This window comes from Numida meleagris, chromosome 1 (assembly GCF_002078875.1).
Source record: "Numida meleagris isolate 19003 breed g44 Domestic line chromosome 1, NumMel1.0, whole genome shotgun sequence".
Taxonomy (NCBI): domain Eukaryota; kingdom Metazoa; phylum Chordata; class Aves; order Galliformes; family Numididae; genus Numida; species Numida meleagris.
The window spans coordinates 60,759,940-60,786,749 of record NC_034409.1 but is presented as its reverse complement, the minus strand read 5'-3'; the positions used below and the strand labels follow the sequence as shown (position 1 = coordinate 60,786,749).

Below are 26,810 nucleotides of genomic sequence, written 5' to 3'. Positions count from 1 at the left end.
ATAATATTGAACAGAAAAATTGTTAATTATCATGCTAAAAATAAAATTGTGGTTCCTAAGATCATTCATGCAAGCAAAAGTCTCCCACCTTTGCTGTAGCTACCTTGGGTTTCTAAAAAAATCGGTACATCAGCCTTATAATGTGCCTTCCTCGTCAGCTCACTGATGACCTTGCAAACACTTTCCTAAAATAGTTAGGGGGCAGAGGGTGAAGTCTCTGAATAAAGCTGTGATACAGTGGAAGAGTGTTTACTATAATACTCTTTTTGCTTTTCCTTTAGGCACAATGACTCCAGTGGCACAGAAGCTCTTTCTGGAAGGGCAAACATATTCCATCCCCCTGATCCAACCAGACTTGCGCAGAGAGGAGGCTGTTCAGCAGGTGGCAGATGTACTTCAGTACCTGCAGAAGGTGGCAGATGATATTTTCAACAGGTATGGTTCTTTCACGTAGGGGCTGGGGGGCTAGCAGTTGGCAGTTGGAAATGGACTTCTGTGATAATGCTAGTGCAGTGAAAAGGCGCTGCATTGGCAAACAATGGAATTTCAGAAAAGAACTGGATGTACTTCCATAAAAGGTTGTTGGATTCAGGTGCTGTCAAAGTGAAGCATAATCAAATGTCTCATGTTTGCAAGAGGTTGTTTGTTATTAGTTTCTAATTCAGTTGCAGATTCCCACAAATTGCACTGCTACTTCAGCTGTGGTTATCTTTGATTCTTTCTTGCTCATGTTTTAAATGGGAGACTTTGTTATTTGGAGTATTTTGAAGATCTGTCGTCTTGAGTTACTGTACTTGGAGCAGTAGAGTAGAAAGTGTCTCTTTGTTCTGATCTCTGGACTTGCAAGCTGTTCTTGAGCTACTTTTGTAATTCTGTTTTTGTATGTTGTTGGGAGAGCAGAGTGCATGAGTACCCGTTCTTCTCATCATGATCTCATAATCTATCTAAACTGGTGTCTTCAGCAATTCAACCCAGGGCTGTCACTTCTTGTGCACAATCGTCTTTAGGTAGATAGATCTGTAATACTACTTATATAGCAGATCAGAAAGATTCTTGGGTTTTCTTTCAAATTATAGTTTGTCTAGAGTCTTCTTCATCTGAAGCCATCTTTGATATGTCAGTGCCCTGAGACAGCGTGTCATATCACTGCTACAGAAACGAGAAGATCAATGTTTGTCTTCTCAGAGACTGAGAGGCAAAAGCACTTGCTTTGCTTTCAGTGGGGCTCATCACTGCCTAGTATGATTTATTATGGTGCGAGTAGGAATATGATGTTCTTTCTTCTTTTGAGTTGTTGCTTTGATTGCTTTTTTAAGGGCAGATTGAAGTCCTTTAGTTTTTGATAGCAGTACTTTGAAAGACTGCCTCTGAGGACAGGGTAGCCATGAAGGCTGAGCTCAGGTCACTGAGGTAAATAAAGACTTTCCTTTGGAAGAATCTTTCTTTAGACAGGGACTAAAGGGCTCCTGAACAGAGCTGTGTGTAGGCTGGACTTAATTGAACAAAAGGCCTCATTCTTTTGTGTGCTTCTCAGTATGGGAATTCATGACATAAGGATGGGAAAAGACTTTACAGAGTTGCTACAGACACCTGGATGGCACCCCTCAAGCCTGGTACTGATTGGCAGTGCTGTGCCTCTCTGTGGGTCAAATAAAGCTATTGATAAAGCAGGAGTGATTCTTCCTCCTCTTCCCCACTCCCCACCCCCCCTTTTTTTTTTTAAGCCCACTGCTTTGTAATGCAGTGCCCTGTAATTTCCCTAGGGAGGCAAGCCTGTTGTTTTGTATGCAAGTCACTTCTGAGTCCTGAGCAGTGACTGCGATGCTGTTCCCTCATTCTTCGGTGCACTCATGACTTTTAATTACCAATTTTTTTCCAACAGCAGAGGAGGCTTCGTTGGGCTTTTTGTTTGCTTTGCCTTTCCTCTGAGGTCTTGCCTCTCTGATATAATTAATAATGATTTAGTAATTATGCAGGCATCTGATTAAAAGTTCCATGACCTTGGTTGTTCCATGCTTATCAAGGGGCAGAGCTTTCAAGGTGAGAACTTTGCCTCTTAGTGAAGAGTGACCTTTTTTCTTCCCTTTCCTGAGATAAGGCAGCTCTATCTTCCATTTCCAGGAAGGAGCTGCCTTATCTGGGGAAGCTGACTGCTCTGATTTGCAAAACATTTGCTTGCAGTGTTGATGGAGAGGAAACTTGTTCTTTATGGCAGTCTCAGCTGAGTGTGTCAAACTCATTACTTCAGTGCTACAAAGATGCAGATGTTCTGTAGGAGCTGTTTTGTAGGAGCTATTGGGTTGGTACTGTGCTTCTGAGAGTGTCAAGCCAGTTTGTAATTTGTGGAAGGTGGAGTGGAAGAATCTCCCTTATTCTCCACAAGCAGTTATTTTTTCCATTGTTAGCTCATCAAAGTTTCTGCTTTTAGTTGTTGCTGACATGGTAGTTGAGTATGAATTCTTCAAATGAAAATGTCCGTCCTTTGTGCAAGGGAGGTGAGCTTTTCCTCACTTCATTTGGTGAACGACTGAGGGCAACTGTGGTACTGTTGTGGTCATAGGAAAAATACTCAGGGAAATTACCATGAGAAATTTCTGCCAAGCTGTTATCTCCCAAAATGCTCTCAGACAAACTGACTTGCTGTTAGATTTAGCTATGGCAAGTTATGTGGTGAATGGGGTACTTGGGAGAGTTCAGTATTTTGTAGAGGTTCAAAAGGATGTGCATGTGCAAAAAATTGGGTCAAGTACAGCTGAGACCCAGAGATGCAGTGGGGGCAGCCTTGGAGAGCAGATCTAGCAACCCATAGCAAGTAAACCTCCTCTGTACCTTGCTAACAGCGCACCTGGGCTGTGAGCTGGAAACACTAAGAGGGCAGCATCCCTCTGGGTCACGTTCTTAAACCATGGAAGCAGGGACCCATCCTACGTCCTTCAAATGGAGAATAGCAAAGTACCATGTTCTGCAGGGGGAAAGCCCTGACCCTGGCAGGCTCTTAGTTGCTGGGCAGTAAAGGTTGATGTCTTCTGTCTCTACTGTTAACAGTCTGGTTAGGACTCTTAGGAAGTCCTGTCCACTTGGTGCTGACACCAATGCGTGGGGTAGTCAAGAGGCTGTGTGTACTTCCTGGGGTTGTGTTTTGGAGTAATAGAAGTTCTTATTTTGTGTATGTTAACTGAATTCATGTAATTAATCTGCAGCGGAAGCTGCAGAGAAGATCAAATTCATTGCCTGCAGCTATTGAGATTTTAATATATATAATTACTGCTGAAAACATAAATATTCTAACACATCCAATCTGGCATAATATCTATATGAGTTTAACTCTTGGACATCTAAGGAGGGCTTCTGACATGGGTCGCAGTAGACAGAATGACCAACTTACACACTCATTTAATCAACAGTATCTCATCTATTTGTTTCTTCATTACCAGAGCTTTGGGTGAAAGCTTGCGTTGGAATCGTGTGCCGTGGATTTTTATTTTTTACGAAAATGTTATTGTGGTAAGTACTTAAGAATGGTGATGGATTAAGGTTTTCTGATATGGCCCCTTGGTTAGCTAGGTCTGCCCTCCGGGATTTCTCAGTTGCTGGAGGGAGTTTTTGTTGCCAGGAGATGTTAATAACCTCTAATATGTCAGCTCATTATTCAGACCGTACACTTTTGTATAACAGATTTGTGGGAAATTGCCTATCCGAGTTATCTCATTTAGTGTGATAGCAGTAGAAAGAAAACAATTACTTGGTGTGGAATGTCATTATCAAGGTTGTGGTCTCCTTTGCCTATAATCAAGCTATAAGTTGTGCAGTATATAAAGTTTCTCACGAGCAACAGAGCCCTAAGGAAAGTTTGGGACAGGAATAACACTGAGATGTACACAGGGAGTACTCCATGAGATGTGTGCCCTGGACAGAGCTTTGACGATGATTGCCTGTCAGTCTGGCTTGAAAATGAAAGTGCAAAATTGAAATTGAAAAGACGAAACCTTAATTGTGAGGTGCGTTTCTTTTAAATTCATCTCTGTCATTAATCCAGATCATCAGTAGTGGAAATGGATGACTAAGTATCTCTGTAAGAATGTATTTGATTTAGAAGTATTTGATTTGGATTAACTAATGCATTTCTGAAATGCACGTATTAGTTAAGCAGTTATATAAATTTGCAAAGAAGAGTCTTGCTGTGAACTGTGTTGTCCTTTGCTGCACACTGTGTCTTAGAGCTTCAACACTGCATTGCATTTATTCCTCTGCTGGCTGTATGGGTTTGATTTTACCAGTAAGAGAGATGTCAAGCAGGCTCCATTGTGATGGGCTCCCTTGTGATAGCTTTACACCAGGAGACAGGCTCTAGCACGGAGGGTTGGTTTTTCTCCAGATCCCTTCATAGACTTGCTAATGTTGGAAGAAACCTCTAAGATCATCCAATCCAGCCGTCAGCCCATCCCCACCATGCCTACTGACCACGTCCTTCAGTGCCACATCCACATGGTTCTTGAACACCTCCAGGGACAGTGACTCTACCACATCCCTAGGCAGACTGTTCCAATGCATCACCACTCTTCCTGAGAATAAACGTTTCCTAATATCCAGCCTGAACCTTTGCAAGTGACAAGACCCTTGTAAAGCAACAAGTCACCCCATGGTACTTTGAAGGCTTCCCAAAGGCCATCTGAAAGAAAATGCTAGTCTAGTTTAGTTACAGCATTTCAGGAAAGAGAACTGAAGATCCTGTCATTCATTACTAAGACTAAGCAAAAATGGTGAGGTAAAGGAGTGGGTGCATGGTCTGCAGCTGTGGGGACATGGAGCATGGGGAAGACAGAGAGAGAAACGTTGCCTGCAGATATTGATTATTGTTGTAGAGGCGCATCCAAGTAATGTGGAATTTTTGTAAATGTGGCGTGCTGTTTTTAAGAAACTGCTCAGTTGTTTTAGCTCTCGTGGTTTTCTAGAAGCTGAATTTGAAAGCTTGTAAAATGGAGCTTGAAAGATGTTCCAAAACTATTGGGAAGGCTTTAGGAGTTGGTATATAGAGGGTCAGGTCAGCATGCCTGGATGGCTGGCAGTAGCAACTATCCCATGCACTGTAGTAGAGGGGAGGGATAGCGAATGTTCTGTAGGAGTCCAGATTAAGACTTTCTGGATGCTGCTAAAATCTCTTAGCTTAAAACTCCGTATGACTTGAGACTGAGACTCCATTCAGATGCCTTGACAACTCTATGGAGTGACGAGGTGGGGAGCACAGTTCCAGCTGTCACAGCTTGAAATGAAATTGGAGTAGTAGGAATGTTGAGACCGAATGGTATTAAGTCCTTAAAAGATCTTTCCATAAAAAAATGAAACAAAGATGATGGACAGAATTCTTGCTCATTTCACAAAGTGCTGAAAATCTGTGTCTTTTGGACTTCCAGAGATTAAATGCGTCTTTTGAAGGGGAAGAACAGAATGCTAAATTTGACTCTGCAAGGTTCTTTTTACGGCATTGTCATTGAAATGTAGTGATGGTTACTTAAGCCCCTGCTCTCAGTCTAACATCAGCTCTTCCACACCAGTTTCTGTCACTTGCAGTCTGTTTATCTTTGAATCCCATCCCCCAAAAAGGACGCTGATCTATCTGTTCTGCTTTAAGAGATTGAACGGCAGGCTTGGACTTGGTAAGCTGTAGCCTTCTTTATGCTAACAAAGCCTTCAGCGTGGTTTAAAATGAGCAATTTAAAGAAATGATTGAAGTGCTTCACCCTCAATATCCTCCTCCAAGCAGACTAAAACTTGTCACACCTAATAGTAAGTGTGCAAATAGAAGAATGTTTTAATGAATAACTGAGCGACTGGGTCTAGGCATTAATGCAAAGCATTCTCAAAGCATGAGATGACTTTGCATTAGCTACAGAAAACATTCTTTGGGGAAGATGGGCTCTTAATGCTTCATTCTGTATCTGAAAACAAAATGAGGGAAAGTTGTGTCCAGGCTGCTGAAGTGGCTACCGAGGAGCACAAAAGGAAACACAAGTCTTAACTATAATCTCAGTTACTAAAAATAAAATGAGTGGTTTAGGTGCAATCATACTAAACTGCTGATATATCAATTTGCTTTAAGTAGTTTTTTTTTTTAAAAAAAAAAAAAGAATAAAAATGCAAGAGTTTCAGAAGTGTTTTCCTGCTTCTGGATTTGGTCTCAAGGCTGCTTAGAATAAGGAGTCAGGCAATAATTTCAGAATAAGTTTAACTTCGGTGCATATGGTTTATTGTTTTGTGCTGGTATGTACATATTTTTTAACCCTAATAGCCCTGTTTGTGCTGTGTGCCTTATTGCAGAAAACTCATTTTGACTAGCAGCTTTTAAGTTTGGTTGAAGTAATTGGTGGTGTTTGGCTTATATGCTTTGTTCATTTATGAGTAAGGAGAGATCCAACATGAGCTTCTGTAAGACTGATTGGTGTGATGCCTTGCAAAAGGGATGTTGTTGGCTACAATTGTACAAGTTGGATTTTCTGAGAAGAAGTGTCCCAGAAATCTGTGATAATCCTAAAGCACATTAAAAAAACATACTTCAAATCACAGGAACTTCTTGCTTTGTAGATTCTGTTCATGCAGCAAAACTGCATCTTGAAGAAACTCATTAATCAGATAAACATTTAGTCCGATCACATGCAGATTGTATTGGTTTTCTGACTTAACTTTTATTGCTTTTTGTTTGTAATGGGTTTTTATATATCTGTGGGCTAAAATGGGTTTACTACCATCTATAGATTCGCTGTGGCTCAGCTCAACTTCTCTACAATTTTTAAAGAGCTATGATTTTAACATGGGAGTTGCCACATGTAGTAGCTGCCATTGTTTGATATTCAAAGACTATCTTACAAAACAGATAAAGCCAGTTTCAAAATTATCTACAGAAATAAAAGCTGTGGCAGGAAGACCAAAAGAAGCAAACATTAAACCCATTTGTGAAGGCGAGAAGTAATTATCTTGATAAGCATTGCTTTATTTCAACAAATGTTTTAAAGCACAGTCGATTTGAGGCCAGAGCTGTGACTAAGTTGAAGGATGGGTCATTTTGTATACTTTAACAGCTATAAATTGACTTCAACTTTTGTGAAGCCTAAGAGCTTATAGCTGTCTGCTATTGACTTAGTTGCTTACTAAACTTTTTCTGGAATGAGAAGGTAGCATGGAGTTCGAACACTGTGGAATTGTAGTGATGCCTTTAGAAGCTTGTGGAAGTCAGAAATAGTCTGATTTATTAACACAGTGAGGTTGTTGATGGCTGGAAATAGTAATATCTAGAGCCTGAGTAGCATATCCAGAAATAATAGTGGTGATGTTGAAGAACCTCACACTGAGCCCTAAAGCTGAAGGCTTTTCTGCATAGGAGGAACACTAAGAGCCCTTTGAGAAACAAAGATTAAAAAAAAAAATTGTCAGGGGATGGAAATGCTGGTGATCTGTCTGTGGTGCTGTTCTCTCAGGAATTCAGTGGAGGTGCCCAGAGAGCAGAAATGGTACTGACATCCCAGGCATACCTGTGAGTGACTAACGCAAAGAGCGCTCATGGCAGAGTCTCTTAGTGTGCAAATGTTAGGTATACTTCCCTAATGCCTTTCCTCAGTTCTTGTGCCCTGAGAACTTTCTCCAGAACCGACCACGGCAACACTTATGTCCTTCTGAAACTGCTGTTTGTGCAGCCAAGTAAGCTTCTCACCCTTGATGGTGTTCTGGATGAAGTGCTTAAAGTGCTCTGGACGGCTGTGGTTTGGAAGGAACTGGATCCATTTCATAGGATATGCAATGACTGAGATTTATCCAGCAATAAGTTACGTCTACAAACTAAGGCAAGAGTTGTTGTTAACAGAGGTTTGGAAAAGATCTGAGGAACCTTCCCATCCAGGGAGGCATCCCTTTCTTCCCACTGCTACCTCAAATGGCTGTAACTATTACTCTTGTCTGGAAATAACCAAGGAAGAGCAGATCTTAACAAGTTAGTGTGTGCTTCGCAGCAAATAAAATCTTTCCCTTTTCCCTTGTTTTGTAGCCTGCAGGTATGGCAGTATTGTCTGATTCTCCCACTCTTCCTGACACAATTGTCATGTTGTTCTTTTCTTATACAAAGTGATAGCTCTACCTTCTCAACCAGCTTCAGATGCCGGACTCTCACACATGTGTTGGAATCATTTTCTCTTCCTATGGATGAGTTTTGTCTATTCAGTCAGCCCTGAAGGAAGAGATGCAAACAAGTCACTTTGTTTTACAGGCATGACTTCCATCAGGGATCTAGTGTGGAGAAAACTGTCTGGAAAATAACACCAAGAGGCTTGAAATGTGTATTATTGACTCCCACCTCTATAGATGGGAGTGTGTGCACTGTGGAGAGAGTTGGGGGAGGAAACAGGAGTGCCAAAGGTCTGTTCTTCACAGTTGACTGGCAGATTAAATTCTCTTTCAGCGGTCCTTCTTTTTGACTAGCTGTGGTGCTGTCACTGGGCTTTTTCAGAATGAGGTAGGTTAGAGTTTGGGTGTAAATGCAACTGACGGTTGAGACAGAACAACTCTTTTGGAGACAGTAGATTGATTTGCAGATGATAATAGAGGAAAAGTAAGAACTCTTTAATCTAAATCCTCCAGATAATCACTTCATTGAGGGGATCTACCATGCTATGCCATTAGGGAGAGGAGAAAATGAAGTATTTAGAAGCAGTGTGTGTTAAAGAGAAACCCTAGGAGGATAATGTAGTGTCTTCTGAGTTCAATGCCATTCTTAATTTATTCAAGAATATGATCCTTATTCTGGATTAATACATATTTTAAAGGGCAAATGCATGGTTTTATTTTGCTTTGAGGAATTTAATTTTAGATCTGCCATCAAAGCTGAACATAAGAAATGCTTGAGGGGCCTAAGAGGCATGACAGGACATTCCTTGTAGAAGAGAAGGTAACGCTGTTGCACTTGTGCCCAGCGTTAGTGCAGCAATAATAGCTTCTTTGGTTATCAATTAAATGTAACACGCCAGTCATTCCAGTAACTCAGCATCAAGCCCAACTAAAAATTTCTTGTTCTTTCTGTTGCTTTGGCCCAGTGACTAGATTTTTTTTGTTTTTTCTTCCACAACAGCACTTTTGAAAGTGGCATCTTGGGTTTTGTTGGTTCTACACCAAACTCAGGACTTTTCTGTGTGACTTGAGAGGTAGTTTGAGAAACTCCTAACTCCTGTTGGGTTACTGAGCACTAGGCAGGGCTTCCTTTGTTCTTTCTAGCTTATGGACAATTTAGGAAACAAATAAAAAGCCATCGCCAAAATCATACCTTTTATTATGCTTCGTGCTTACTTTGTTAGCTGGGATTAGGGGTTTAACTGCTGCTGAAGGCGTTAGTCTGTGAGAATATTTATTGTGTTAGTATTTTACAAATAGAGTAGACTAGCACTATGAATTTGTGGTCCTGGAGGTTTTGTGGTGGGGAGGGAGGATTGCAAAGTATACTGTACACATTTGTTGTGGTATTATTGTGAAGGTAGTATTTCCATTCTTAATGACTGTTTGCAAGTCACCACTTAAGGAAGATGAATTTGAAAGGACGCTGAGGAAAATTAAATCATACATCTAGAACTATTCTCAAGGTGATATCTGATCACTGAGTGCTTCACTGAAATGATAGAGCAGCAGTCAGACAAAGCAGAGAGGTTCTGCTCTTTGATTTGGTTACAGAAAGCCTTATCTCTGGAGCCCAAAGTTTTTTTGGGGGAAAAGTAACTGGAAATCTCTTGGAAGTACTTTAATCACTCAGGAAAGGTGTCGGATGAAAAGCATGATAAAAAGTTACTCTTATTTCGTGAAGCACTTAGGCTCAAATTGGCTTGTTGATGGGTTTATTGTAGAAGGTGCCTTTGGAGATTTGAGTGTGAATGCAATTGATTATAGGAAAATAAGGCAGTAGCATGAAACAGATCCTGCTTCTGAAGCGCAAGTATTATGAAATAAAAGGCACTGCTGGCAATAAATAAAGAAATAAATGTTTCTTTTAAAAGAAAGAGACCCTTTTTGAAAGATCTGTTATGAGAAGAAGTTAAAATTGGAAGCATGGTTGAGAAAGGGAGAAGTTTTGTAGTTATCAGTGAGGTTTCTTAACTAGCAAAGACCTGCTGACAATTTCTGAGAAAGCGATTCTAATGTGGTTGAGCTTCTTTTCTTTGTAAGACAATTTGGTGGGGAATCTTGTGAGTCAGTATTGGTTGTCACAGGATAGTGAGGAGGATCGCGGGTGAACAGAAGCAGCGAGTGGCTGTGCTCAGTCCATAACAGTCTCTGCTGTTCCTTCATGGTCAGTCTCTGCCTCTTCTTCTCCATGGGCTGCACTCTGGCTGGCCTAGGCTGCTCCTGTGGGGGCTCTCCATGGGCTGCGGCTCCTTCAAGCCACGTCCGCTGCTGCACTGTGGGTTCCTCCATGGTTGCACGTGGTACCTATGGGCTGCAGGGGGACAGCCTGCTCCCCCATGGGCATCTCCTCTGGCTGCAGGGAGCTTCTGCTCTGGGCCTGGAGCATCTCCTGCACTGACCTCAGTGCTCACTGTTTCTCTAACATTTTTGCACTCCTCTTTCTCACGTGCTGTTGTGCAGCAGATTTCCCCCTTTCTTGAATCTGCTCTCCCAGAGCACACCAAGCAGTGCTCGTGTCTCAGCTCTGGCAGCAGTGGGTGCCTTTTGGAGCAGCAGGAGCTGGCTCTGATCTGACATGGGGCAGTGCTGGGCTGCTCACAGTGGCCACCGTTCAGGCCTCTGCTACCAAAACCTTGCCAGGTAAGCCCAATACAACACCTTTACATTAGTGCAGCCCACGTAGTAGAGCCTGCAGGGATTTTTACTAAATCAGTTCTCATCATTGCCCAGCTGGATGTTGCTTACCTTGGTCAGGAGCACTGATTTAAAACTACTTAGGTGCTATCTGCAAAAGCTGGGAATAAAAAGGAACTTCCTGACCTTCTGCTACAAACCAGCCTGTCATCTTGTTCTGCATGCTTGAGATGATGTGGGCTTCCTTTCCCATGGTGAGGAAGACTCCGCAAATGTCAGTCTTGCTTCCCTACTCCATCACTGTGTTGTAGCAAGGCTGCTCTGGCTCCAAGTGAGGCAGAGAGTGGGGAAGCTGCCATGGGCTTGTAAGTGCTAGGTTCCTTCTGTTACCGCGTTCAGGTGAAGCTCAGAAGCTTCAGCCAGTTTGGGCTGGTGGCTCAAGCATTTTTTTCTCACAGCCCCACTTGGGAGAAGGCACGCATCAGACACTTAGATCCAGAGTGATCTGTCTTCTCTGACTACTGCTGACAGGAAATGTGGAGTGAAATCTTGATTAAGAGTAAAGGGTGTAACAAAAGAGTTGTTTGAGTAGAATCAGACATGGTGCCGGAATGAAGACTGTGAAGGAGTTTCTTTGACATTCAGTGATCCAGAAAAAGCTGAAAGCTGCAGTTCACCACAGGGTCACCTGGATTCCACGCTGAAGTTCCCTGTGGTTCTGTGTGGTGATGCATATTTTCTGATCTGTGAGAACAGAAATGAAGATCTTTGGCTATTCTAAGAAAGGAGTTTTAGCGAGAGAAAGGAGCAAGAGAAACCTAATGTTTGTGTGCACAGTTGATTAATTTAAGATTACAAGGTGCCAAAACACCTTCTCAAGCTATTTGCCAAATATGATGCATAACTTCAAGCAACATGGAAACAAAATTCAGTGTTTTCCTTTTGACAGCCTCATAAAATTCTGTCCAAACAAGGAGCAACCTTCCTTTCAGTAGTGATTTAAAGAACCACAAACCAAACCAACCAACCAAAAAAAAAAAAAAACACTTAAGGCTATTACTAAAAAGATTGAACTTCAGTGAGTAAACATTCATGATAAATTTGCAAGGAGGAGTGAAGACGATATAGCTAACAAACCAGTTACACTACTGAAGGCATCGTCTGCCTGGTATTTCATGACAATTTCCGTAGATATCACTGTGAGGGTAGAACCTATTGTGCTTATACATCCTAACATGTGGAAAAGTGGTTTGACCAAAAATCAGCCTGTATAATTAAACTAAGGGGTGTACTTACGTGATTTATTTGCAAACACAGTCTTTTAACTCAGTATGTATTTATTTTGAAGAAAAGAAAGGCTGTCCACCTTGAGATCAGCCCATGGTGGGAGGCAAGTATACAGGCTAGGTTAATGAAGAACTCGTCTGTGGCCTTTTGGAAAAAGAGAAGGCTTTTCTGGAGAGGAGAACAGTGCTGCAGTGATAAGTCAACATTTAAAACAGTTTCCATTTCTGTGTAAACTTAAATCACGGTGAATTAAGTTCTTGCTTCACCTTGTGAAGTTCTTTTTGTGTGAGAACATGACCTCTGAAGAGCGGTGCAGAGCGGATCACGCTGAGGGTAGCCTGATAACCTTGATCACCCTCCAGGCTGAAAAACTGTTTGGCATTGCGGGAGTGGGGCAATATGCGAATACTGAAACACCTGCAAATCAGGCTTAAGGAGCAATCAAAGTGTGATAAACATTAATTAGTATAATACCCAAACCCTTAATGGAGGAAGGAACATTGATTGCACTGTCTCACTTGGGATTTCTTTCTGCCAGAGACGATGTATGATGACAGCTTCTGATTACACTTACTCAGACATGAAATAAGACTTTAAAAACTGCTTAAATATGAAGGAGAGAGAAGAGCAGAAAGCAAACAAGTTGATCTTTCTTTGAGTGGCTGAATGTATTTGGCTTTCTGTAAAAGCGTGCGTTTTTGCTTTTTGCCTTCCCGACTTCTGAGGTGAACTGACATTGTGAACTGACTTTGAATGCTTCCCCGGATTGCTGCAAACAGTAAACATTTTAGCAGCTTTTCTCTTGCCCTCTTCATCTCAATTCTGTGGTGTTGCTGGCTGCTGGGTAGAGTCATTCTATGGGAGTGGTGAGAGGGGGGCTCCGGCTTCTCACAGTCCATTTCTGGCTCTGCTGATTGTTGTAGTAAGGCTGTTTGTAAAGAGCACTCTAGTGCCTCATAAAATGTGATCCTTTGTTAGCCAGCAAGGATGCACTGAGATATTCTAGCATAGCTCTCTTGGCTTGTTTCAGCCTAGTGGACTCTGCACCTAAGCCCTTAGTTATGGGTACCAGGGGGTGATACTTGATGTTTCCCCATCACTTCAGCAACCTGAAGAGTCATAAAAACCCATGGCCTTCTTCCAGTGAGATTCTTACACAAATTGAATGTTAAAAAGTTTGAGCTTTTATTCTTTGCCGCAGCATACAGATGGTTGTAGAAAAGAGTAATGACGTATTTCCTGGAACCCACGGACGAGTGGGCTTTGTAGCAGGAGGAGGAAGATGGATACCTAGTGTCTCAGCACCACCTTGCTCTGCTTTCATCGTGGAACAATGTATTCCCTCCCATGGGCTGCAGGTGGTCTCTGGTCACCTTGCCAGTCATTCTCTTACTTTCAGAAACGCACTGAACCTTTTCCTAGAGGTCTGATGGTATATCATTGGTCAGCAGTTTGGAAGGATACATGGAAGCCGGCAGTGTTATTCTTCACCATTACTCTGTTTCAGCACCAGGCTGCTTGTACAGTCTGGGGATGTACTAAATTTCAAGAACCATAAACACCATCCCTTGTGATTCACACCTCCTGCAGTAAGGGAGGAATTTAATAAAGCCACTCTTTGTTAGGAGAAAAAAAAAGCAGCTTGACTTTTAGGCAAAAAGCCAGGGGTTTATAGAACAAATTTACGGTATGTACCTAGAGGTTTAGAATAACAATGCCCAGCATCTCCCTGCTATCTCACAGGACCGGAGCCTGGGCTGGGAGGAGACCAGAAGTCTGACTTGCTGTGATGTGAACAGTCCTCATTTAAGCAAAAAAAAGTCATTTAATACTTTGGCTGCCTTATCCTCCTGTGCAACCTCGTTTCTCATTCTGCTCTGTAATGTTCTTTCTCCTTGGTTGATCGCTTACTTTTGTACTTCAGACATGAAATTGAAGTTCTTTGGTATTCCAGAGAGGTTTGCTCCCAGACTCTGTTGCCTCACCTTTCTCATTCACCTTGATGTGGAGTTCACCTCTTCGCTCTCCTATGTCCCAAGTTTTGTCATCCCTGTCACTTTTGGGTGATATGTGTGCTGAACATGGACAGGAAAGGGTCTCCTTCTGCTGTGACACTTCCCTCCAGCTCAGTTCTGTCTTTCCTCAAGCTGCTTTGTTCAGTCACCTTTCCGGTAACCTGTCAGCCTACCTGCAAACCTGCCCTGATTTTAATATTTTTTTTCTGATGCTGTCTGATCCCAAGCAAATATAAAAGTGATAAAAGTCTCAATTTTTATTTGGCACTGTGGAGTGCATGGAGACTGAGAGGAATATGTGGTTATTACCTCAGCAGGTCATTGACAGGAAGCATCTTGTGTCCTTCATGCCAAATCCCAAATGCTTCATGTCTTTTTCCCATGGGAGTAAGAGAACAATAATCTTTCCCCTCTGAGCAGGCACAGATAAAGCAGAGGAGATTTCTCGGTAGCTGCCTGAATATGAGGATTATCAGAGAAGTTATAAGGAGATAATAGGAAATGATAAACTCTGTGGCTGCAGATGGGCTAGAAGATGCAGGCTTGTCAGGGCAGTGTTGAGGGGGGAGGGAATATTCCTGAGAACTGCTGAGGGTGCTTAGAGGGAGTCTCCTCTGAAATGGGGAAGAGGACAAGGCAGCAAGGTGAGGCTTTAGGAGAAGGGAGACCTCAGCTGAAGGTGAGGGGTGCATGAGGCTTAGCTGTATAAAGATTTTAGAGGGACAGAGGATGTGAAAGCTTGAGTCAAAGCAGCTGAAAGATTGGCTTTAATATCTGCATAGATAAAAATAAAAGTCAGTATGGATTAAGAGATAATCCACTAGATAGATTTAATCTGCCACATGTATTACTTCCCCGAAGGAAAGCACTGGGACGGGAAGGTTGGCTTGGCTCTGAGCCTGGGTTTTGAAGGCAGGTGAATATATCCGTTCTTCTGCAGACCCCTTTTTCCCTTGTCCTAAGGCATGCATACTGTCTGAAGCAGGGGAGGGCTGTCCCTGTGCGTTTCCTGCTTCTTTGTAGCTCTAAAGTCGCATTGAATCTAACTACAGGAGTTCCTGAAGCAGAAAAGAGTACCAAGAGCAAAGTAACACAGCAGTGACTAATACGATGAACGCAGGGTAGCTTCAGACAGTGGTGGTGTTCTCGGCTGCCTGGGAACAGGATGCTGAGGGGCAGTAATGAACCATTTTATTAATGTTCACCCTTCCTGCCCATCTTCCTGTTGCCTTTCATATGGACCCACTCCTTCCTAAATGGAGACTGAAGTCCAAATGCAGCCCTGCTTCAAACGCTTTGCCCTGTAAATCCTTGGGTACGCGGCCCTCCAGCCCTTCGTGTTTCTTGTCTTAACAAACACCACTTTGACTGTAACTTGAACTGCACACACATAACAGTCATACATTCCTAGGAGCCTGTACATGTGATGGAATTTTGTGGATTGGTCAGATTGAGAGGGTTTAATCATTTTGTGATTGTTAGCTTGGTCAGCAAGAAATAAAGCAATTCTGGTGTATATTCCTTCTGTGTTGTGTTTGGTGAAGGTGAGCCTCAGGTGAAGGTTTTTGGCAGGTCTCCTAATGTCAGTCTGGCAAATCCTAGAGCAGAGATCATAGGAGAAATTACAGGGTGCTGCTGGGAGCAGCCAAAGTGATATTTAAAACACCTCAGCTGGGGCTGGACAACTTCCCCAGCTTGTGGTGGGAGCAGGCAATCTGTACAATACTGCCATTCTATGGATGACTGCAGTCACTCTTTAATTATTTGGGAGTAGAAGGGAAGGATGAACCTGTAGTTGAGTTCCTTCTTTCCCTTCTGGGTGCATCATTACTCTTTGGAGTCCAGCTCGCTGCCTGCCATGGCCTAGCATTGCCCTAGGTCTTTGGGGATTTTTTTTTTTCTGTGTTGCTGCAGAGATACCCTGTGGTGCTCAGAGTTTTGGGGCTGGGGATGTACTGCAAAGTCTTTTTTCTTCCTGGGAGGAGAAGGAGTGAGTATGGGAAGGGAGGGGAAGATGTGATACCTGGGGAAGGAGTGGTGATAATGTGGGGCAGGTAGGGGAGGGAGCGAGGGAAGAAATTGCTGCCTCTCTTGACCTACTTGCATTCATGGAGCAGTAGGATGGAGAATGGTTACCGGTACTCAGGCCTGCACTTGCATGAGCAATTGCTTAACATTTCCTTTTGGAAGAGAAACGTATGCCTTGTTTGCCCCTGAGAACTGGGTCTAGGAGTCAGCAGAGTGCTGACTGAAAGTGTTTGACACCTTGTCTTTACTTTGAGCTTCGGGAAGGCTTTTGCTGAGTTCTTTTAGGACAGAGGTCTACTCACAGGTGAGCGGGAAAATTACATCATTGATTTGAGGGAGAGAGGCAAAGCAGAAATAAGTGACCAATTTTTTTTCATCTTTGAAGGAAGTAAAAATAGGCAGATACCCCCAGGAGCAGCGCTGGGAATGAGGTCAATCAATACGATTATGAAACATCTGCAAAAGAAGTGAACTGTGAGGTGGGAAAATTGGCTGGGAAGAACAGTTAGAAGAGATTTAGGTCCTTGGGAAGCATCTCATGCTTGAACAAGGCAATGGGACAGCCCTGTGACAAATGGAGTTTGCTGCAGACAGGTGCTAGGAAATGCACACTGAAAGGAGCAACATAAGCTACTCTGAGAACTATCAAGTATATAAATGATGTGGACTTCCTCCACTGAGACGGAGGGAGGGTGTGGGAAGGAAATCATGAACAGATTTGCACTTAGTGTTGGTACAAAACACAAGCTGTTAGGCTGTATTTAAAATAAAAGGATGGAGAAGTGGAGGATGCTACGGAGAGGCGGGATCTCATGAGGTTCAGTTTTGCTCATCTCCCACTCGAAAAAGAGTAGAACAGGCTGTGTTGCTCTCCTGCCCTGTGCACAAGGAAGCATTTTCATGCCTTCAGAAAGAGGGGTGTGTGGTTATAAGCAAGCAGAAACACTTAAAGCTGGCTAGAGAAAGAAGTGGGGATCTTTCAGAATGAAAGGAGGTGAGCTGGCTGCTCATATTTCGTTTTTTCTCTAGCTGCAGCCAGCAGGAGCCTTTAGTAGAGTCCATTTTTGTACTGAGAGAGTGCATTGCACTGGGTGAAAATACTCGAAAAGACAGCTTTGGTAGAGCTGGAAAGTGCTGAAGTCAACTTTGTTACTAAAAGGAGTTATACAGACAGAATGAAAAAAAGGGGCATAGGAGTTCTCAGCTTAAATGTGGGGTACTTGGAGGTGGAATTTAAAGATAATGCCGGGATTGATTTTTACAGGCACAAAATGGTTCACTGGAACTCGTTGCTACAAAACAATGCTGAAATGAAGTACTATGTCTCCTGAAAAATTGCGTAGCCATAAAAATACTCTGTGCTGGTTTTGCTAAAGCGATGAAGTTTCAGAGCAATTGTTAGTGTTTGAGCTAGGAGTGGAGATGCACCGAGGAGGAGGAGGAGGGTCTCTTCTGAGAAGGTTGTTGTCAGTGATAACTGGCTGTGGCTTTCTTATTAGCTGTATCTGCAGTGAGGCACGGGGTTTTCTGCGCTCTGGTGTCCTGCAGTTCTCCATCTTACTGTGCTGTGCCTCAGTCAGTGAAGAGAGTGTTGTGCAGAAAGTCACAGACTAGTCTTTGTTGCATGTTGGAGCACATGAGAAACTCCTAATGGGACCAAGACAAGAGTATCTCACTCAGAACTGTTTTGCCTTGGGAAACAAGCCAGACCGCTGAGACTCGCATCCTTCCCCTTGGTGTGGCCACTGGCTCTTGCCAAATAATCTCTGGCTTTGGATGCTTACCCTTTAGCAATGTCCTTGTTCCTTAGGATCTCTCAGCGGGTGGAAACCAGCCGGGCACAGCTTCAGGCAATCAGTGAGAGAGTCACGCTCGCACAAGCAAAGATTGAGAAGATCAAGGGCAGCAAGAAGGCTATTAAGGTAGTGACTCCAATGGAGGCTGTATGGCCTCCCTCCTTCTTTCCACCTTCTGTCTTTACCCCTGAAATAAGCTCTGCAGAAAAACAGATGCTGCCCATCCGCTTCTCTGTGCCTGGCTGTCGAGCAGGAGTTGTGATGAGAATCCCCATTCTGACAAGGCCAGTTAATGATTCTTAAACCCATGGACCACCCAGCTCCTGGCCGTATGAGGCCTATATAAGTTGCCTTAGCTACTACCTTTGAAACAGAATGGCTTTGTGCTTTGCTATGCCCAACATCCTCTCATTTCATGATCTTACAATCTTGCATTATTTGAATAGAAGCTGCTGTTAGAGAGCCTCCCCTTCAGTGCATGTTTATCTGCATGACCTGTGTAAAACTGGTGGAAGTCTTCTTTTTACCATTCCTGCTGTATTTAATACAGTGTTTCTAGTTACCTTCCTGCACTTCAGAAGCCTTTTTGCCTGTGGCCTCCTGCTTCTTACACAGAGCAAATTTTTGGCACTTCAACCTTTAAAATGGATGGTCCACGTGATGGGTTCTGTAGAAAGAACCCTTAGGAGCCCGTTGACTCCAAGGCTCTCCATTCCCATAGGCAGCCTTAATCTACTCCACGTGTTTCCGTAGCAGAAGATTGCTTAGTTGCTGGCGTTTTGAAATCCCTCCTTGTCTCTCTACAGGTATTTTCCAGTGCCAAATATCCTGCCCCTGAACGGCTGCAGGAGTACTGTTCGATTTTTGCTGGTGCAGAAGACCCAGCTAAACAGAAATGGCCAAGACACAAGATCCAGAGCAAGCACCGAATGCTAGATGAAAAATCCTTGCAGGTAAGGAGGTGAAGAAAAGACCATGAGATGAACAAGTAAAGAGAAGTCTCCTTGATGAAGCAGAGTTTTAGGTGTAGATGGGGAGCTGAACAGCTGTTGTCTGCAACAGGTAGTGTTGAAGGAGGTGGTGGTGTCACGTTCCCTTTTTGTTTGTGTACTGACTGACAGGGAGATGCTTCTTAAGGAGGTCTGAGAAGCGATAGGTTTGATGTGAAGGAACGCCCCAGCAGCGTGGGTCAAAGTCTCCTTGCCTGGGTTGGAAGGAAGAGAGGACAAGTTGCTGTCTTTAAAGGTTACTGCATGTGAGCTATGCCAGGAGTAGCAGATATGCTCTTCCTGGCAGGTCAGGGTTCAAGCTGGCAGCTTCCCTGCTCTCTTCCCTTTAATAGACTTGCTTCTTCATCCTTGTATGCCTTGGCCCAAAAATAAACCTACCACTGAATGTTTTATCGCACTAAACTTTCTTGAGTTTTAATGGAGTTGAGGCCTCTATACAGCGAGGTAGTTATGAATATTTCAGCCAGGCCGGGAAGGGGGGTTGCTGGCCGAATGGACAGCTGGCGCACTTGAGCAGGGTTTGTGCATCCTTCAAGGCCTGGCAGTAGCACAGGGCACAGCTGCATGGGACCTGTTGTCGGTCGGCCGGGGCAAGCCAGCTGCTGTTGTGCTGGCTGTCTGGTGGCCCCGTCCTATCAAACAGCCTGTGGGGAGCAGAGGTACACAGGCATTGGCAAAGGAGGGACTGGTACTGATGTACAGCCCCTCACACAGGGAGGACACTGAAAAGAGAATCAGCTGGTAGAGGCAGCGCCCCACGAAGAGCAAATGGCGTGCCCGTTCGACTGGCCTGCTGGTAAGCTCTGCATGCTCCTCCTTGCAGCCTATTTCACTCACCTGCAGTGCCACCCCTTCCCTCAGCCAGGCGATCTCTGTACCATTGCAGAGTTCTGCTCTCCATGATTAAGGCTGCCATCACCACAGGGATTTTTGCAGATCCAAAGGATGTTTGTGCTTCTTCCCCTCCTCCTGCGACTCAGTTCTCCCTTTGGACTGTTTCTTTTTTGGGAGGGCCTGTGGCTTTGTCACCCACAACTCTTTTGTGGGGTAGGACAGTGCTGTGCTGACAAGTGGCTGTCAGCTTATGAAAGATAGAAGGGCCTGCAAGAGTGGCAGCTGCTGTGCAGCGGGGCTCATTGTGGTCCGAACACCATCCAGGGGACAGGGCCTTCTTAACCACAGCTGAGCATGAGCCTGATGTGCCTTGCAGTAATGAAATGTGACAGAGAGAAGTCTAATGTTTGCATTTATACCCTCCTCAATTATTCAGGGCTTTCAGCAGAGGCTCACCGCCTGTTTTCACTTCTAATGAGGGTTTCTTTGCTGGGAGCAGTCACAGTGGCCTTTGCTAACTTCACTGACACACACACACACACACACACACACACACACACACACTCCCCGTCAGGAAAGCAAGCTCTGCTCCTGTCATTTTGAGGGTAAGTAATGGCGGCCTGTTCTGAGTGCTTAGGGTTTGTGCTCTGGGGCAAAAGCATTTGAGTTAGAACTGGATGTGATTCTGCAATTTTATTTAAAAAATGCTTCCCTTCTGGGAAATTCTCTTTTGCCCTCCGCTCCACAAGCAAATGAAGACTCAGCTGGTGAGAGGACAGAGGCACAGGTTGGTAACATAAGCACTGATAGATAGGAATACTGGAGATGGGGTCCTCGTGGTAAGCCTGATTCACTTGCTTGGCATGTGGCTGTGCTAGCAGCTAGGCACATTTAAATGTGAGCTGGCTGCAGCCTTTTAGGGCTTCTGAGGTGTGGGCACTGCCTTTATGGATGGGATGTGTCTGAGTGCTGAGGTGCCCTTCGGGAGGCTGGAAAACAGGGTCTTCCACCAGAGTGTGGGAGACACAGTCCATCTGGGACTGGGGAGAGCTGCAGATTGCTGGAGACACCTCATTAGACTCCAGCAGTGTCAGTAACTTGAGCTGTCCCTGTGAGCTCTTCAGAGTCCACCATGGGTGAGGGCAGACCCTTCCTAACCTTTATCTGCTTTTCTGGCTAGCCTCCATTAGCATGAGAGAGAAGGGGGTTTCTGATGCATCCCTTCATTTCCCAGCACAAGAATGGACGTTTAATTAAACCTTTAGAACCAGAGTGACTTATATATTGTTAACCATAGGCTCTTAGGAAGAAAAGTGTCCGGAAGTGCACCCTACACAATCCTGCTAGGTGCCAAATCACCACATTCAGGTGTTTGAGCATTCAGGCACACTCCATGACTTCAGTACATTGAGGCTGCTGAACCTTTGGCTTACGGTCTTCATGTCACTTTAAGAAAACTCATCCTTAAATGATGCGTCAACTTGCAGAATTCACAGTTGCAGGATATTATTGATGGCAGGTACCTATTCTAAATATCAAAACAGATCTAGATATTTTAAGCCTCGCACTTTGGCATTTAAATTAAAAGGATTTACATTTCAGAGTAATACGCTTTGTGCTTTTACAACTGCCTTAGATTAGACTTACAAGTAAATGTAGGTACCGATTGGTTTCTCGCTCCACCCTTAAAGTGACGCACAGTTTTCTAATGCTAATTGAAATCTACAAAGAGAGAATTAAAAAAAAAATATTTGACTTGAGGGCTAAGTGTGTGTGAACAGTTCTAGCAAAAACGTCAGTACTCCCTCATGCTTAAAAAATTAAACGCTGTAAAATGAATATTAATGATCAGAAGGGACCTTTATTTCTGGGCCTCTGATACTAGAGTCTCTAAATAACAAATTACGCATGTGTTTTTGCCTACTTGCTGCTGCAGAAATGCAAAGTGTTTATTTCAGTGTATTTTTCACAAGTTGGAATCTGTTATTTGGAGGGGAAGAAAAAAAATCAAAACCTCCCAGTGTTTTCTTACAGCGTTTGTAGACTCAGAGCACCATACAAACTTTTAGTGGATATGCTGAGCTGTGACTAAGCCATTTCCCAGGATTTCTGACTATCAAATGCAAACCTGAAATTTCCATCAGGAGAAATTGCTTATGTTGCTGAGCTGTGGTCTTAAAACGGAACCAGCAATGGTCTCCAATTCCCCCCTACAAGTACAAGGTACATCTAATGATGCTGGAAGTAGCGAGTCAATAGAAGGCTGTGGACGGCGTGTGAAGCTGTATCAGCATGGAGCTGCGAGGCTGCTGCTTGTCCCAGTTTGACTGAAGAAAGAGTTGTGAAGGTGCTGAGGAGGGATGTGGGGAGGGGTCTAGGATGAGAGTTTTTTGTTACATAGGCTTTCTCTGGGTTCAGGGACAAATTCCTTTCCTCCCTGTGGTGTCGTGCATGCAGCAGTGTGTTGTGGTCACTGAACATCATCCCCCAGAGCATCTGGCAGCGGGTGCTGTCACGCTAGCTGAAATGCTGGTCTGATCTGGGATGGCAATTCCTGTGCTCTATAAAAGTCAAGCAGTTCAGATGTAATAAGTTCTTTTCTAAAGGGAGTTCTATATATTATGCATGAAGTTTTAGAACCAAGAGAGAGGAGATTTCAGTTCATTAGAGTTGAAAACTCCTGCAAATCCCTCAGGCTTTGCAAAACCATCTGGCACGTTCCATCCTGCGCGCTCCCTTCTGCCTGATCTCTTGCCTAGTGAAGGCATGCGATTTTTCTCTAACCTTCCTTTGCCTTCTCTGCATACCCCACTAGTGGGATCACCTCTCCTAAAACATCAAGTGAAGGCAGCAGAGGGGAGGTAATAAAGATGTTTGAGGACTCTGCTTGCATGAAAATATCTGGTATCGCCCAGCTGGAGACACTATAGCAAATGGCTTGTTCAGACAGAGATGCTCAATCCCTCCCTCTGGTTATGGAGCCCAAATGGTTGTTTTATTTTGGTGGATTCTTGCTACTGAAACACCAACTCAGTATAACCCATCTGTGGCACCAAAAGCAGATTCCATGAACCTGAATGGATGATATTTGTAACCTGGGGTTGCAGTGTTGTCCATGTGCTTTCTTGCTCAAAGGGAGGTAGAGAGGGAGAGGTAGGGTTCCCAGACTTGATAGTGGAACCAGTAGTGTGGGTTTTGGTGGCTGGGGGGAGCTGTCCCATTGGCTCTGCTTTTAGTGTTTTGCTACTCGTTATCTGTCCTCTTGCAGGAGAAGCTCAAGTATTTCCCTGTGTGTGTGAACACCAAAATTCACCAGGAAGATGATGCAGAAGAAGGTCTTGGCAGCCTCCCAAGGAACATCAGCTCCCTCAGCTCCCTGCTGCTCTTCAACACCACGGAGAACTTGTGAGCTGGCTCAGTACCATGCTGGCCACCTGTCTCTGCTTGTGCTCAGAGGAGCTATCCCTGCCCCAGGGCAGCAGTGCTGCTTGCTTTCCTAGGGATCTTGCTTAGCAGATTCCTGATAGGATAGGGTTTGGTAGCTCCCAGCTAGCAGCCCTTTTTCACTCACTCTGCCCCATGAGTGGAATCCTCCGCTCACCTGCTTTCAACCCAACTTAACACTTCCTTGCTTTTTCCTGTCATCCACATGCAAGTTCTGACCAGCCTTGAGAGCTGCTGCCGCTTGTCCTCTGCCCTATGTGCCTGCTTAGGTACTGCTCTTTCTCACAGCAGCGCTTGACCACTGTCATGGCTTTAATATCTCCATTGCAGTTTCCTTTCCCATCAGACTTTGCCTCGTGGCTCTTCTTCTTACCCACACTGAAGAGCTTCTGTAAGTCCTTGTTGAGCTTTCAGCTGAACCTCCTCTTTCTTCCCAAGCCACTGATTATTTCTCCTCTTTTTCTTTCCTCCTCCACTTAATTAATAAGGCACTTGGAGAGATTGTTGTCTCGCTGAAGGTTTTGAGGCAGTCTCAGGCCAGAAAGTGGGAGGAGAGCTAGATTATGGTGGCAGTGTGGTGGGGCTTTGCTGCGGGATGAATGTGTGTGCTGGAAGAGTGGAGAACTGATAGGCTCCTGTTTGTGGAGGAGAGAAACAGGAAAAAGGGCTAGGAGGAGACAGAGGGAGGGCCCAACATGTTCCACCTGCCTGAGCAAGTTGGGAGCTCTCCTTCAAGTCCTTCTTGGCTAACGCTGTTGAGATGGCCTCGCTGAAATGCTTGCCCTCTGCCCTAGGTACAAGAAGTATGTTTTCCTGGATCCGCTAGCTGGAGCAGTGACCAAGACCCATGTGGCTTTGGAAACAGAGACAGAAGAGAAGCTCTTTGATGCTCCTCTCTCCATCACTGAAAGGGGACAGCTGGACCGGCAGGTGAGATGTAGCTGAGGGGATGCAGTTGCTTCCCCTTCAAGGGCATGTTCTTAGCTTTCTGAGAGGAGGAGAAGGCTTTTGTAGGGTGGAGAACAGTAGGGGAATGCCCCCCACACGGCTGCACGGTAACTTGCTTATCAGAAGGACCTTGCCTATTTTTGTGCCTGAAGTCCTGATTTGGGCTTAATGGATGAGCCAAAGCCCTCAAACTTGGCAAGTGTCTCTCAAGCATTTGCTGGATGGTGTGGGAAGTGTCATCTAATATGGATTCACCTTACTGCTGGACCTAAAAGTTATAGAGGAGTTTGGAGGCTCCATCGCTTGATCATCTATCTCTTTTGTGCTAACTCCTCTAGAGGAGTGAGTGTGAGGTGCCAGGGCTGGAAGGTGCCTGGGGGATGGCTCATGCCCCATTGGAAAGGCCAATGAGCCTGAACCCCAGCCTGAACCAGCCTGGGGTTGGTGCTTGGTGTGGACATGAAGCAGGCAAGGCACCAGTCTATGCTGCCCCAGCATGGCTGACCTTTTACCCAACACCCTGTAGTGGCCGTACCTAGGGCTTTATTGGTGTGATTTATTGGTATGATTGAATGTGGTTTGGGGCTGGAGAAGGGAGGCTGGGAGCTTGTCAGGTCAGACTGGAGGAGAAAGCATTGTGTTCAGCAAACAAGAGCACAGAGTTGTGTGGCCAACTGAGGGCCAGCCACTGAAGCAAGGCCCACCCATGAGCCCAGCCTTGACCGCCACCCAGGCTGTTCTCTGCAGTGCCCCTACTTGCTGCAACGGAAGATGAGTGCTTTCACTGCGTTGTCTTTTTATTTTGTGTTTCTTTTAGGTAGCTGAAAATTACTTCTACGTGCCAGATCTGGGGCAGGTCCCTGAGATCGATGTGCCATCCTACCTGCCAGACCTGCCTGGCATTGCTGCAGATCTCATGTACAGTGCTGACCTAGGCCCTGGCATCGCACCATCCGCTCCAAGCAGTGCTATTCCAGAGCTACCCACTTTCAGCACTGAGTCAGTGGAGCCTTCACAAGCAGGTATTTCCAATCGCCATTCCCAGGACCCTGTGAAGGATGAAGTGGGGAGGGGTTTGCTGAAAGAAGGTGGATACAAGGCAGAAAGTCCCTTGGTGGAGAGGTCAGAATGGGTGCATTTGGGTCTGAGTCAAAGCTGCAGCATGCTCAAGTGCTGGCCCGACTCGGCCCCTCACCTCAGGTGACTGCAGAGGTGAAAGAGCAGTGTGCAGGGAGGGTCTGGCCTCAGGGCAGGAAGGTAGGAATCCCTTGGGTGAGCTGAACAGGCCCAGTGGAATGGAGCTGGGGAATGGAGCTGGGGAACGCAGTGGATCTCAGGCCTTGCCTTGGTCATGTCTGCTGTAAGAGATGCTGTACAGGGTGAGAGTGCTGTACTGTGTGGTGCGTGCTGAGGGACTTGTGTCAGTTGCTGCTGAGGCATGCAACGCTCTCAGCGGAAGCTCTGAGATTGATGTCCTCTGAGACTGTTCAGATGCAACTTCTTTCATCTTTCAGACCTTCAAGATCCTGGGCTCTTGCCACCTCCCCCACCGCCACCACCCCCACCTCCTCCTGTTACACCAACCATTGTGCCTCCTCCACCGCCCCTGCCACAGCCTACAGCCGCCTCAGAACCAGCCCGGACAGCAAGTGAGGACAGCAGCAAGGCTATGCCTGCAGGTAAGGGCTGTGCGTCTCCACAGCTTCACCACCAGTATCTAACTCAACTCCTTAGCTTCAGCTCACGCCCTCAGTCCCCTTCTAGAATGACCTCTTAGCCTTCAGTTTCACCTTGGCAGGCCTCTTGCTGGCTGAGCTGAGTGCGAGCCTGTCACTGAAGGTGTCTGTGTCAGGCTCACAGTCCCAAAAAAGAAGATGGCAGGGCATCAGAGCAGCTCTTTCTGTGGCGATTTGGCTGGGCTTGCAGCTGTACCCGGGGCTGATGTGTGTCCTTCCTGTCCCTGTAGCTTCGGTCCAGGGAGCCCCAAAGGAGGTGGTGAACCCCTCAACTGGGCGTGCCAGTCTCCTGGAGTCCATTCGCCAGGCTGGGGGCATTGGGAAGGCCAACCTCCGCAGTGTCAAGGAGAGGAAGCTGGAGAAGAAGAAGCAGAAGGAACAAGAACAAGGTGCTGAGGCTCTTCTACAAATCTAGTCTTCCTTTCTCTCTGCCCTGGGTTGGGGGGATGTAGGTCTGGAGGGAGACTGGCATCCAGGAGCACAAGTACTATACAGAGCAGAGTGGTGTTCTCTCCTTACAGGTTGGCCTCAGTATTCCCATTCAGACAATGCTCTGTGGATTTGTTACGCTCCATCTGCCAGGCAAGCGTGCATGTTCGTGGTGGACACCCAATCTGTCTTAGGACATGTTTAGGAGTTCACAGGTGCTGCATGAGGGACAGGCAAAGGAATCTCTGGAGCCAAGAGAGGGACAGAGCTGAGCTGGTTAGAGCACGTTGGTTTGGGTGGGTGCTGAGGGTGTTGAAACATTTGATTTGGCAGAATGGGACTGCAGATGCCCAAGCCCTCTCGTTTTTGGAGCAGTTCCACACTTAAATTTCCCCAGCTAATGTTGTTATTATCCCACAGTGCCTGGCTTCCTGACTTGAAACTGGGCTGTACTGGGAGGGGAGGATAGGGGGTGTGTTATGAGGCTGAAGACTATAT

At 45.1% G+C, this 26,810-nt stretch overlaps 1 protein-coding gene across 3 annotated transcripts in view; it reads left to right on the top strand.

Moving 5' to 3' along the window:
- The window catches only part of WASHC1 (WASH complex subunit 1), a 41,024-nt gene that overhangs the window by 11,686 nt on the left and 2,528 nt on the right, over window positions 1–26,810 (top strand). Inside the window, exons 2-11 of one of the 3 annotated variants that reach the window (XM_021389343.1) lie at window positions 282–435; window positions 3,435–3,504; window positions 17,926–18,037; window positions 18,718–18,864; window positions 23,024–23,160; window positions 23,994–24,129; window positions 24,965–25,169; window positions 25,662–25,826; window positions 26,114–26,272; window positions 26,405–26,465. In XM_021389343.1, the coding sequence (XP_021245018.1) occupies window positions 390–435; window positions 3,435–3,504; window positions 17,926–18,037; window positions 18,718–18,864; window positions 23,024–23,160; window positions 23,994–24,129; window positions 24,965–25,169; window positions 25,662–25,826; window positions 26,114–26,272; window positions 26,405–26,465 (1,238 nt within the window). In that variant the 5' untranslated portion in view covers window positions 282–389. The remainder of the gene's footprint in view (window positions 1–281; window positions 436–3,434; window positions 3,505–17,925; window positions 18,038–18,717; window positions 18,865–23,023; window positions 23,161–23,993; window positions 24,130–24,964; window positions 25,170–25,661; window positions 25,827–26,113; window positions 26,273–26,404; window positions 26,466–26,810) is intronic. The other 2 variants (XM_021389326.1, XM_021389336.1) reach the window with 2 other exon arrangements.